Source organism: Carassius carassius, chromosome 4, assembly GCF_963082965.1.
Source record: "Carassius carassius chromosome 4, fCarCar2.1, whole genome shotgun sequence".
NCBI lineage: Eukaryota > Metazoa > Chordata > Actinopteri > Cypriniformes > Cyprinidae > Carassius > Carassius carassius.
This window is the reverse complement of record NC_081758.1, coordinates 23,206,892-23,221,300: the sequence shown is the minus strand read 5'-3', so window position 1 is coordinate 23,221,300 and position 14,409 is coordinate 23,206,892. Positions and strand designations below refer to the sequence as shown.

General features: G+C 41.1%; 1 protein-coding gene and 1 long non-coding RNA gene across 2 annotated transcripts in view; one reads left to right on the top strand and one right to left on the bottom strand.

The window, feature by feature from the left end:
- The window catches only part of LOC132139523 (uncharacterized), a 318,882-nt gene that overhangs the window by 170,937 nt on the left and 133,536 nt on the right, over window positions 1-14,409 (bottom strand). The gene's annotated exons all lie outside the window — the stretch shown is intronic.
- The window catches only part of LOC132130847 (extracellular matrix organizing protein FRAS1-like), a 135,373-nt gene continuing 122,288 nt past the window's right edge, over window positions 1,325-14,409 (top strand). Inside the window, exons 1-2 of the mRNA XM_059542691.1 lie at window positions 1,325-1,391; window positions 2,269-2,297. Of these exons, the coding sequence (XP_059398674.1) occupies window positions 1,325-1,391; window positions 2,269-2,297 (96 nt within the window). The remainder of the gene's footprint in view (window positions 1,392-2,268; window positions 2,298-14,409) is intronic.

Below are 14,409 nucleotides of genomic sequence, written 5' to 3'. Positions count from 1 at the left end.
CATTTTTGCTTTGTATATATTTGCACTGCACAAATCATTTAGACTGTAATGAAATGGTAAATGTGGTATTGTCTAACTGTGTGATTTTATGCTGAAGTCAGTTTATATAGTGGCTTGTTTTAGGAATGGAAGCAACATGGTTAATGGGCCATTGTGGTCAATAAGTATGCCCTGTTGCAAAGGATTCCATCCCACATTGAGCATCATTTACAATTATGCATTTAGCTGATGCTTAAGGCCTTATGTGGGGTATCTGTTTTTCCCCCCAAGCTTTTTCCTTGCCTTTCAATCACTACCTACAACAGCAGGTGGCAGTAGAAACTCACTTTTTCTAAACTAATTAACCTCGGATTGAATGGCAATGCAGTACTTTTTGTCTTCATTTTCGTCTTTTTAAAAATATCCTTGTTAAGATCAAAGATGAACAAAGACAATACATATTTATGTAAATATTTAAGTGTTTAATTACAAGAAACATTGGTATTTTAGGAAGAGAACAATTATGATTTTATAGAAATGCTTACTGTATGTGAAGATATTTTAAAACAACATGATTTAAAAGGTCTGAATTTATTCAAGTTTACAAATGTGGCAGATTTTTCTGCTTCTTTCCTCGAATGAGCACCGAGCAAGGATCGGATTGCACTGCTGCACGTGACCCAGGAATCTTTGACCTCTGACTATTTTAAGTAGTCTCTAAATAATGTTCAAACAATTATATGTATTTCTATTTAATAATTATATTATATAAACGTTGTAGCAATATAATTTGCATGATTCCACCAAGTTTGGCAAGCATAAAAAAAATGCAATAACCTAAAAAAAAAATCGCAAGAACGTTAGTTTGGCGGATCATAGAAGACTACCTCAAAATGTTTTACCCGTCAGAACTTTGAAGTCCACAGGTTTGTTCCCACAGTGGTAGAGGGGGAGGAGGGGCTCCTCAACTCGTGAATGCAGATGGTCGTGTCTCCAGTAACTCTCTGTAAAGAGCGGCTCGTACGCTCAGTGGTTGTTACTGCGTGTTGCTCTGTAATTAATCGCGTTCAAGTTGTCTTTGCAATGGCCCCGTACTTTTAAGAGGAAGGATTTTCGTGTGGGAACCGCTCTCTCTGAGAAAGCTTCGCTGGAGAGCGCACTGGACTGTATCTGCTCGGACTGGATGCTTCCCAGTAACTACCGAGCGTCAGCTAGACTTCAAGCTCAGGCGCTGCTGGTCGATCTGAGTCCGCAGGAGAGCAACGATGATGCGCACTAATTCACATTCAACTTAAAGCCATTGTATTTCTGAGCATTTTGGATTAACACAGTTTCTAAAGTGAATATGGGTCCTGTTTGGATCCTTCTAACCGTTTTAATTGGATACATCACTAGCTTGCCCGGAGCACAAGGTTGGTGTGTTTCTGTTATCGTATTTTTCTGAATTCATTGGTATTAAATAATATAGATAAAACTCGCAGAGCAGCGCTCATGCCTTTTTTCAAATGTTAGTTGCAATAAAAAAGATTTACAAATGTGGATAAATCAGTTTGACCCGTGGGTAGAAATATGCGATAGAAAAATCCCAATGTGCAATAGAGAGTCCTATAATATTAAATAACTATGACCAGGATGTCTCGTGTTGTTAATGAAGCGGTGCCCGCATCCTGGATCTGTTATCTTGATCTTCCCACATCAATTTGATGCATTTGCATAAATTCGCTATAATTCACTAGCTAGTTATTATTGAGAAGTTGTTTGACAGTAGACATTATTGCCATTGTTTCTCAAGATATACGTGTATTTCTTGAGGAAAGCATGCTTTCTTTGAGAAGTCAAACTTAATAACACACAAGTTAACTTCATCTTCACAAGATTTTTCATGATTACCTATCTATTGCAATTTTTTTTATGAATGTAAACTTTTATTTTAAATATTTGTTTTCTGATTTGCCTGAATATTTAAGGGTCTTTCAATTATTATTCCCATCTGTATTTGTGTTAACATTAAAACTGAGCACGATTATAACATGCTGACATCCTTTTCTCTTTACAGCCTTTGAGGGTCAACCATTTAATTTCATTAATGATCCTTGTGACAGTCTTTTATGTTCTTTCACATTGAGCAACAACAAGGCCATGTCCAAAACATTACCGAACACATGCTTGCCATGACTGTGACATTTGTCGACAAGTAGCCTAGTCATGAACTTGTCAATTAGACTGCAAGTGAAAGCAGATATATCGATCATTTTCCACTCTTGTTCACCTCATTTTCTTCATCCACAGGATGTGTCCATCAAGGCTCATTGTTTGCGGTATGTATCCATTCCTCTTCTTATTTTAATTTCCTTTTAATCTGATTAATGTACTTGTGTTGCGATCTGGGTCTTTAAATAATAATCCTGGCCCATTTATGCAAGACATTGTGTTGTTAATTATTTAGAGGCCCATTATCAGCACTGGCATTGAAAGGATTCACATGATAAAGTATGAGTCAGAAAAGGTCTCACAGTCACTACAGATGTATTTGAGGAGAAGTGCCTCATAAATAATGAACATGTGCTGACTTTGTGAATGGTAAAGACGATGAGAGATGGTCTACAGTAGAATCAGGGATTCTCAATGATCAATTGATTGAGTTGGAGGTAAACTCTGCAGGAACCTGGATCTCGAGGGCCGGGCAGAGTTGAGAACTCTTGGTCTAGATTATGTATCTTGAGAAATGGAAAGAAACCTTATATTCAGCTGTCTCTTCTACAGCTCAGTGTAAATTGCAAGGCAACATTCAGATTCCCATGCTGTTTGTGGTTGTGAATGATGAGACTGCCCTTTTGTTGTTCATTCTGCAGAACTAATGGTTTGGATGTTAACGTGTGTGTAATTTTGAAATTCATCCATGGTTACTTGCAGGAATAGTGACATTGTAAGTGCACAGAAACACTTTTCTTGTAGAACACAACCTTCATTGAACTGTGGTGCACAACAGGTTTTCTCTGTGGTTTAATGGAGAGTAATGACACATCTCTGTCGCTGCTATTGTGTAATGACAGTAATTAAAAGTTGTGTAAACACAGCAGCAGGATTTCTTCCTTCGCTCCCTGAGAACTGGGAATGGAAGTGAATGGTATGTGTGCATTATTATCTATAATATAGCTCCTCATGGGATCCAAGAGGCTTTGTGGGGAAAGGGGGGGGGGGGGATTTGGGATGTCGGTCATGGACAGGTTGAGACATGCTGGAGGGAGTCAGGAAGAGGCTCTTTGGAGTTCAAAAGAAAAGTCAGCCAAAACACCTGGACAAGGAGCCAAAGAGTCCTGAAATGGAAAAAGAAAGGATTTAAGTAGCAATTATGACTCCAAACTCTTTTCAGAAGTTCTTAGCAAAATCAAAGCACTAGTTTAGATAACAAGTGAATGGTTAAACCCAGTCAAAAAACTTGGTATGCAAAAAAAAGAAAAAGAAAAAAATTATTGGTGTATTAGAAATATTGGTAACACTTTCTGTGAAGCCTGTATCTATAATACATTATAAGAGTATAATATTCTTAAGGCATTATAATGAATGCATAATTACATATACATACATACATATATATATATATATATATATATATATATATATATATATATATATATATATATATATATAAACATCATCTCATTATAACAGTTATTATAACAACAGTTTTTATGCATTATAATATTGACTTATTTGTGGTTATAGCCTTTAAAATTAGGATTTATAATACACAATGAACACAATGTCACAGTGTCTGGGTTGTGTCCCTGGGTTTCCACTAGATGTCCCCCTTTCTCACGGTGTCTGTCACCTTATCACTTCCTGTTCCCTTATTTGGTCACCTTCCTCCTTGTTAGTAATTGATTGTTCCCCACCTGTCTCCTGTTCCCTCATGATCCTTCTGTGTATTTATACCCGGTCTGTCTGAGTCTGTGTTACGGAGTCCTTGTTTAATGTAATGTTAATTCATGTCCTTCAGTTCTTGCCCTTGCCTTGCCTTGCCTTGCCTTGCCTTGTCTTCTTGTTTGGTTTATGTTTGGATGGATGTTTTTGGTTTCGACTCATGCCTGGACTGTTTACCCTTTGGATTTGCCCTTTAATAAAGTCACATACCTGCACTTGGATCTCTCCGTGTTTCTTGTATCACCAGACGTAACAGAAGGACTCCGTCACACAGGGAACCAGCGGTATGTCGTTTTTCCGTTCCCCAGCCAAGATGGTGGAGCGGCGAACCAAGTACCTTCGGTTGATCGCCCTCCGCCAAGAGGGCAATGAGGTGGGTGCCCTGGCACAGGTGTTCTGGTCCCTGGCCGAGGGCATGGAATACAATGACGCAGCCCTTAAAGACTATTTTAATGGCGGGCTGGATGATCCAGTGTCTCAGGAGGAGATGGCGCAGTTAGAGACACTGGAATTCTGGGAATTCGTGCGCTACCTGCAGCATCGGCTTCGGTGGGATGCCCCAGCCACTTCTGTCTCTTCCGGCGGGGTGGTCGTCAGCCCAGCACCACTGCCCAGGATGGCAACCAGCCAAGCGCCACAACCCAAGATGGCCGCCAGTCCAGCACCACTGCCCAGGATGGCTACCAGCCAAGCGCCACAGCACAAGATGGCCGCTAACCCAGCGCCAATGCCCAAATTGGCCACCGTTCCAGCGCCACAGCCCAAGATGGCCGTCAGCCTAGCGCCACAGCACAAGATGGCTGCTAACCCAGCGCCAATGCCCAAATTGGCCACCAGTCCAGCGCCACAGTACAAGATGGCCGCCAGTCCAGCACCACAACCCCAGATGGCCGCCAGCCCAGCACCACAGTACAAGATGGCCGCCAGCCCAGCACCACAGTACAAGATGGCCGCCTGTCCAGAGTCATGGCCCAAGATGGCTGCTTGCCCAGCGCCGCTGCACAGGATGAGAGTCTCAGCTGACCCTCCAGAGTCGAGTCAGGTGCCAGTGGACCCTCCAGAGTCGAGTCAGGTGCCAGTGGACCCTCCAGAGTCGAGTCAGGTGCCAGTGGACCCTCCAGAGTCGAGTCAGGTGCCAGTCACCGCTGACCCTCCAGAGTTGAGTCAGGTGCCAGTCACCGCTGACCCTCCAGAGTCGAGTCAGGTGCCAGTCACCGCTGACCCTCCAGAGTCGAGTCAGGTGCCAGTCACCGCTGATCCTCCAGAGTCAGGGCTAGTCACCGCTGATCCTCCAGAGTCAGGGCTAGTCACCGCTGATCTTCAGGGACTGAGTCAAGTCACCGCTGATCTTCAGGGTCTGAGTCAAGTCACCGGTGATCTTCAGGGACTGAGTCAAGTCACCGGTGATCTTCAGGGACTGAGTCAAGTCACCGGTGATCTTCAGGGACTGAGTCAAGTCACCGGTGATCTTCAGGGACTGAGTCAAGTCACCGGTGATCTTCAGGGACTGAGTCAAGTCACCGGTGATCTTCAGGGACTGAGTCAAGTCACCGGTGATCTTCAGGGACTGAGTAAAGTCACCGGTGATCTTCAGGGACTGAGTCAAGTCACCGGTGATCTTCATGAACTGAGTCAAGTCACCGGTGATCTTCATGAACAAAGGCAAGTCACCTCTGATCTTCATGAACAAAGGCAAGTCACCATTGATCTTCATGAGCAAATGCCAGCACCAATCTTCTGGAGTCCAGTAAGGACACCAGGGAATTACCAGAGTTTCGTCGTCCCGTTGGTCCAGCCGCACGGATGATTTGCTCCGCCTTGGGGGGCTCTGGTCCTGACCACATGGCTGTGGTGGTCTTCTGCTCCACCCTGGGGGCCTTCCGCCCTGACCACACGGCTGTGGGGGTCTTCCGCTCCGCCCTGGAGGACTCTGGCTTCGTCCACAAGGACGTGGTGGTCTTCTGCTCCGCCCTGGGGGGCTTCCGTCCTGACCACACGGTTGTGGTGGTCTTCTGCTCCGCCCTGGGGGGCTTCCGTCCTGACCACATGGTTGTGGTGGTCTTCTGCTCCGCCCTGTTGTTTTTTGTTTTTGTGTTCACTCCTGTCCCTGTTCCTCTCTGTCAGTCTGGCCCTCCGTCCCTCCCCCTGAACCTCCTCCGGTCCTCCTCCCTCTTGGTCTCCCTGTTTGGTGTTCACACTTCTGGTGTCTGTTCCCCATGTTTTTCTTTTCTGGCCCTCCGTCCCTCCCCCTGAGCCTCCACCTGTCCGCCTCCCTCCTGGTCTCTGTTTGTGTCTGTCGTGGAGCGTCTGGGAGCCGCTCCGTAGAGGGGGGGTACTGTCACAGTGTCTGGGTTGTGTCCCTGGGTTTCCACTAGATGTCCCCCATTCTCACGGTGTCTGTCACCTTATCACTTCCTGTTCCCTTATTTGGTCACCTTCCTCCTTGTTAGTAATTGATTGTTCCCCACCTGTCTCCTGTTCCCTCATTATCCTTCTGTGTATTTATACCCGGTCTGTCTGAGTCTGTGTTACGGAGTCCTTGTTTAATGTAATGTTAATTCATGTCCGTCAGTTCTTGCCCTTGCCTTGCCTTGTCTTCTTGTTTGGTTTATGTTTGGATGGATGTTTTTGGTTTCGACTCATGCCTGGACTGTTTACCCTTTGGATTTGCCCTTTAATAAAGTCACATACCTGCACTTGGATCTCTCCGTGTTTCTTGTATCACCAGACGTAACACACAATGCATCCACTTCACTTGCAATGGATTATATTTCCCATAGTTATTATGCATTATAAGTCTCATATCTTGCCATTGTTAACTTTTTACTTTACTTAAAACAGGCAAAGACCACTTACAAACAATAACAACAACAACAATAATAATAAAAATAAAAATTTAATGTTTTCTTAAACAATTAGATATCTGATCAAATGAATGTATAATATGGCACATTTGATTTGAACTATATTTAATGCAATATCAGTAAGATACTGTACAGTTCTTAAATAATGTCAGGATATGAGATTATAATCCATTATAAATAAAGTGGATTTAACATGGTGATTATTGCGTGTTATTATCAAATAAATAATCAAGTTATAACTACAAATAAGGACATTTTATGAAGGATTATATTTGTTGTTATAATTATCTATGAGATGAAACATCATAAGTTTTATAATGCGTTCTGCAGTCATTATGATGTGTAAAGAATACCCTTGCATTGTGTTGCAAAATGGGCTTCATAGAAAATGTTACCAAAATGTTAATAAGATTTAATTCTGTAATACAGCTTTCTTCAGATTGCTAATTATGTGTTTTGTGTTCACCTTTTAACCCTTTTTTTTTGATGACAGTGAAGGAAAGTGAAGGTACACCATACTGTTCAAAAGTATGGGGTCAGTATAATTTTTGTTTGGAAGAAATACATGAATTCAGCAAGGTTGCTTTAAATTGATCAAAAGTTACTGTAAAGCATTTATAATGTTACAAAAGATTTCTATTACAAATCAGTTATGTTTATTTGAATCCTGATTTTTTTTAGCACAGTTTCCACAAGAATGTTAAGTAGTACAACTTTTTAAAATTTTGACAATAAGAAGAAATGCTTCTTGAGAACCAAGTCAGCAAATTAGGATGATTTCTTAAGGAATCATGTGACACTTAACATTCCTTGCATTGCCTCCAAGCAATCGAAATGTAGGGCAACTCAAGAATAGAATCAACTAAACAGAGAAATGATACAAATTTTGCTTGTTTGATTGGGTTTAAAATAAAATATTTAGCTAATTTTAACATATCTACAATTTATCTGGAGAACAAATAGAAAGTAATGGGAGTGAAATAAATTTTAAAATTGAACAAATTGGTAATTACCTACAGTCTTTGAAAGTTACTTTGTAACTAAAGATAGATGGTTCTAAACTATTTGAACCATATATCCTTAGTTATCTTGTTTATGGATTTTATTTCGTCAGTTAACCTACAATTGATGTTCAGTCTGGTGCTTTCATGCCACCCACGATGTCTTTCAGTATGATAGTCATGATCTTCAGAGGATAAAGCCCTGGGCTTCGTGACCTCAAGACACATGGGGGTCCTCCCCATTTTAAACCTCATTAGGTTGTTTTTCTAATGTTCACATGCCATCTTTACTTTTACAGCTGGTTATTTATTACTTGGCCTGTTTTATTATTTCTCAATGCACCTGAATCTGAAGTTGAACCCTAATCCTGCAGATTTGTACACGGAAACATGCAAGAAACACTTCATAGAACTGTTATTCTCTGTTGCTAGTAGTTACAAACCCTTTTGGATTTTATTTCTACAAATATCATTTGTGGTGAGCAGCAGTGCCTGTCTATTCATGCTCCGTTATTGAGTGTGGTGTTTCACATGCTTTCCTGCTGTGAATTACTTCACATGGGCTTTAAATGTGTAATACTGCAGTCCTTTAGGTACCAAATTGGCTTTGACCCCTTTCTGGCCCACTGAACACATAAAATTTTGCCCCACTGATTGAGCTAAACAGTAATATGACAAAGAAATTGGGTAAAAAGCATGAGGGGATAAATGAAAAGTGGCTTAGCAGTCTTTAAATTCCTGGATCCAGGACTTCCTGGATGCTCAAACAGAGAACAGATTTTGAATGGGTCTTCAAGCATGCATACAGATGCTTGTTTAAAGCAAACACTTCAAACAGGCTGAACTGTCTGAAACTTCTGCAAACAGCTAGTTCTGGCTTGACTATTTCTGAGTTGTTTGTCATCTCCTTTTGTTCCTCAGTTCACTCCGAGTGATTATCTTACGGCTCTAAGTTGAAGCGTGTTTGCTTCTTTGTCTAACGCTGTGGACAAATTGCTAGTTTTAAACGGTGTGCATTCTTAAACATGACCTCACAGGAACTAATTTTTGGAGTCAGGAGGCCATGGAGGATCAGGAGTCTAAGGAGGCTTACAGTAGCTGGCTCGACCACGGGTATATTCAGTCCCCCCCAAAATGATTGGGGGAAACAAGTTATCCTGGGGGGGGGGGGGGGGGGGTGCTTACGAGGAGCTGGCACTGGAGGGTGCTCTGGAGAAGCAGGCACAGCAAGGCATTTTCAAGGAGCGGGCACTGGAGCAGACTCTGGGGCTTGGATGAGGGCTGTAAACAGTCTATTCCTCCTCATCCTCCCTTGGTTACGGCTGAATTGGGTGGCCGGAGGGCCAGACTCGGGAACGACTGGCTGTGGGGTTCCGGATTGGGTGCTCTTCAGACACCGGATGACTGCCTCCTTTCAGTCAAGGTTGGTGCTGTCTGGGAGCTCCGTTGGGCAATGGCGAGTAATCCCAACCAGGAAAAGCATCATGAGTCCCCCCCCCCCTTCTTAAGGGAGCTGGCGAGGGCAAGCGGCACGAACGCCCTCACAAAGACTATCGGGTCGGGGCTTGCCTCAGTCATGGCGATAAACTTCACTCGTTCCTCCATTTGGGGCAGGGAGAAACGGACAGAACGAAAAACCAATACACTAATAAAAAAAGAAAACACTGGTAGAAGGGGCACCGCTTACTTTGTCTTAGCCTGCCGTTCTGTCACACTACACTCAGGGACAAGAACGAAGAAGAGAGGAGACACAGGAGAATTACCATAGAACAGTGTTTAATCACTTACAGGAATCAAACCAGGAATCACCCGGAGTGCAGGGGGAAATGACATTTATAACAGCAGACAAGAATCCCTGGGAAACACAGGGTTTAAATGCACAGACACCAGTAGGACACACCTGGAAGCAAATGAACTAATAATTAAACAGAGCTAGAAACTAATTCACATAACGAGGACAGAAACAGGAAAAAACAATTAAGGAAAACATGAACATACACGTGACAATAATACTATTCTGAACTGGAACATAAAAGAAGATATTTTATTTAAGAATGTTGGGAACCAAACAGTTTTGGTGTCCACTGCCCATTGACTTTTATTGTATAGACAAATCTCTGAGACCTTTTTTCATACAGGTGAAGGTGGGTTAATGTGGACAGAATGTAAATGTTTGGTTGAACTATCCCCTTATGATTTTCCAGGTAGGAATTTCAAGCAGAATTGGAGTGAAAATTGATTTTCCTGAATTTAATTCCTGGATTCAAGTTGAATTTCAATTGATGTAGAAAACTTGATGAAGAATTTCAATTGTTTTGAATGTAAGGAGGAAGATTTGATTCAAGCTAATTTTTAAGTAGAAAATTTAAGTTTATTAAATGTTTAGTAAATGTTTAAATATTTATAGGGTAGGGAGAAAGAAATATAGATGGATGTTTTGCTGGGTCGCATGAGCAAATGTTTATTAGGCTTCTATGTTTGACTTGGTTTTTCCTAGGGGTTAAGTGTTGTATAAGATGTCTTGAGAAACAAACACTAGAAGATAACTCCTGAGTTTGGCTACCTGTCGCTCTCCCTTAAGTGCAGCTGCTGGCAGAAGTCAAATCACCGGCAGTCAGAATAATTCATGTTCAGACACGATTGATTCTGACATTTAGGATTCAACACTTTATGCACTACAGGTTCATCCCCTGATGATCCACCACAGGCTGGAGCTTTCAGCAATGGAAGACTACTGTTGTGCATGATGAACTGATAAGCTTCATTTCAAAGGTCAACCTAAAGGCGGTTTCACACAGTGCGATGCGATAAAGTAATGCGAATCAAAGATGAATGGTGCTTTCACACAGAGCTCGAAACTATTGTGTGCCTAGTGCTAATTCACGCCTGCATGCTAGGTGGCGCTGACCCGTAATGCATTTTTCTTCATGTAGTGTATGTATCTCATCTTCATTAGGTCTATTTGCTTTCTTATTTCTTGTGTAGACAAATGTTTTTTCTTTATAAAATATACGGAAGAGCAAGAGATATGATTACATGATTGACAGGTCTAGAGTGAATGCACTCTAAAACTCGCGCTCGAAGAAAATAGACGGTGCTCTTCAGATCACATAATGAAGTGTTCTTTATACAGAATACCATGTGAGAATATATATAACTCAACATCCACTCTTTTCTCTTGCGGGGAAAAAATCCTCTTAATTAATTAATTAATTTTTTACGCTTGTGCTCAATACAGTCTTCTGAGCTTTTAGTGCCACCGTGTCGACCTTTTGGGTAACAGCGGTTGCTCTGCTCATGTGATGTCAGGCTCAAATCTTATTGGATGGTCCGTGTTTTTGCTTTGCGAAATAGAAAAGATTCATTGTACTGGTTAAAAAAAAAAAAACTATTGCATTTTCGGTATGTGAATGTTCACGGTCTATGTGGTAGCATTCATAGAAATCTATTGTTTTATTCCAGCGCGTTATTGCATCCGCTTTTTCACACTAAGTGTTGAAAGGCCTTAAAGTTTAATTACTCATAAAGTCTTTAATATTAAGATGTGCCACGTCATGTCAGAGATTCAACATCTCCTTGTGGTTATCTGCACATCTGTGACTTCACCTTTGCTATTGTTTCTGTTGTGTTTTTGAACATGGCTCCCTCTGTGAATTCCATGGAGACAAGCGGAGGTAAAGCAACAGAGGTGGGGAAAGATGGTAGCCTGAGGAAAGACAGCCAGACGGGGCCTGTTTCTGGCTCCAGCCTTCTCCCCCCTCAAGTGCCTGATTTTGGATCTTGCTCATGTTCTCCTGTTCAGTGGTAAAACAAAGTCTTCACGGTGTGGCCTGCCACACAAGACGTCAGGACTGAGTTTGTACTTGTTTTGTTGGAAAAAAGGGATCTTCACACATCGAATCTACAGGTCTTGGTGAAAGTCCCAACTGATAACAAGGGATCTAACATCAAGCCTCAGCCAAGGAAACGATCTTCCAGTTCCATGTTCTTTAGCAGTGTGTGATAATGAACTTAACTAGAGGCAAGCCCCTGGCAGGTTCATGCAACAAAATAAGTAGTTTTTATAATCAGCATAAATTCAATCCAGGCTGGCATTTATGAAAGTAATTTAGGCATGATTTGTGATAAAATTAAGGTGCGAGATCCTTATCTTAATGGTGTCTTGGAGTTTTATTACAAAGCTCCTTTTTCAGATTGTTGAATGGAAACTCCTGAGATGTTTGGCTGGTTTAAAGGGAACTCTGGTGTCTGGTATGGAAATATCAATTCGCCTCCTGAATGCCCCATTACCTCCGGTGCCATTTTAAATGGTTTTGCAATGCTTTATCAAACTTAAACTACTTTAATAGCAGGACTCTTCTGTAAATTAAAGACGTCCCAAATCACTGCTATCATATGCACTGCAATCAAAAGATTAAACATCTAAAACAAAAGATAAAACAGGTTTTTTAAGTGTGTTTTGGTAAAAACATTGAGTGGATGCACAATTGTGTATGTTTAATGTGTTATATCGTGTAAATACTGTGTAATGTTTTTCAGTGCTAATCTGGAAAGGTAGTTTAGTAGCGTGTAGCTGATACTTGAAACTGAAAATTAAATTCAGAGCTTTTGGATTGGTTGCACTAACCTGTGATGTTTCTAGAGCATCTGAAGCATTTTAAGAGGTTCCATTATCTATGGTTTTTTGCTTGTCTTTTGCGTTAGATTTGTGTGGGCTAAATGTTCTTTTTTTAAAGGGTTCATATGATGCTTTTTAAAATATCATTGTTTTGTGTATTTGGTGTAATAGTATGTTGACATGCTTTCATGTTCAAAAAACACATTCTTTTTAAAATAATGTACATTATTGTATGTCCTCTATGCCCCGCCTCTCTCAAACGTGTTGTTTTATACAAAGTCCCTCCTTCCTATAAGCGCAGTCTGCTCTGATTGGCCAACTGACCCAGTGCTTTATGATAGGCCAAACACAACAAGCACTCATCAGAAATCTCTCTCGGTCATCCTTACAGGAATTTGTCCATAAAATGCGTTGCTGTTCTGTTATAACTTGGAAGCAATCTTAAAGATTCCTAAATTGCATCTACTTTTGGAAGGCCAAATAAAGCTCTTTTGCTTTCACCTAGATACACACAGCATCTCCCTGACATGTCTGCTTCAATACTAACTGAGGTTACTGGAACCACGCCTTCTTTCTTTGCGTGAACATTTGGGCGCCATTACGCAAATATTTCCACGTAGTTACGCAGATATGTGGGAGCATCTTAACTTTGATAAAGAATATATCTTTGGATTTGAGACTTTAGTCTTGACAACTTTACAGATCTTCTTTATGCACCAAGAGCTTTTAACACTCCAAAGAGAAAGGAAAAATTGAAATCGCTATTTTTTTTGACCCCTTAAAGAAGCTATTCAAAATGAACATTTCTGAAATTGAATGTAAGAAACTGAGTTTGTCTTGTGTTTCTCATAATTAACGGGCGCTGCCATTCAGAAGTTCTCTTATCATCTCTTATCATCCAGGCATTTATTTGAGTAACAACAGAAGCATTGTGAAAAATTACAATTTAAGTAACTGTTTTAATTTTTTTATTTTATGGAATCTGTAATACTTTTTCTGAATGCTATGATAAATATAACTTTCAAAAGAACAGCATTTATTTAAAAATAGAAAGCTTTTGTAACATTATCAGTGTTTTTTCTTTCACTTTTAATCAATTTAATACATCTTTGCTGAATAAAAGGATAAAACTAAATTTTGAACAGAAGTCTAGCACAAGTATACAATTATTATTAATTTTTTTTACATTAAAATTTTCCAGATTTTTTCTGCTAGACCACCTCCCCCATCGAAAAGACCCCAGGGTGTTTCTTTAAGAGTTGGATGAGAATTAAAAAGACGTGGGGGGTTCAGATCAGCACAATGGAGTAGGCAGGTTAAGTGAGTGTCTAAAGGTTAGTGACCTTTACACCATGGACCTTCTCGTAAACCACTCTAATGTGGGGGTCAAACTTTGACAGGAAGTGTGTAAAAGGTGACTATGTACTGCCTCTGAGGAACAACCATCTTTTTATTTTAAGATTCCTCCGGTTTCCTTTTGTCATTAAACTTTTCAAAGATTAGGAAATCATATGCTCAGCTACAGAAGCTGTCTTTACAAAAATGAAAGGAGATCAAAGCTTGTCCTCAGCTGTACTAGTTGTGATTGGGTAAAGGTTAGAGAGGGTTTTTAGCAGCCAGCCGCCCAGTAAGCCCTGAAGCCCCTGCTTGTCAGTGGTGTGTAGTTGATGCTACAAAGTACAAACAAACCTGTGGGTGTATTAATAGAAATCAGTTGCATCTGTTTGGGGTCATGTTGCCCATGCCTTCCCTTTGGACACAGGCATACTTTATCTTGTCTGCTGGAAATAGCAGATGGCCTCCAACTTCTTTCTTATGTGGACTCGAGTCAGCAAAGTGTGCTTACATTTGTGGCAGGCAGGCGGGTACAAGCCCCTCTGATTGTTCACTGCCCTCCACACACAGAGATCCAGAGACACCATTAATCTCATCAGTTCAAAGCTGCCATCCCCCGCAAGCGCAGTTCAACAGCCAAACCCACTAAGGCTGTGTTTTCCCCACAGTTTTCACACTTCCAGTAGGA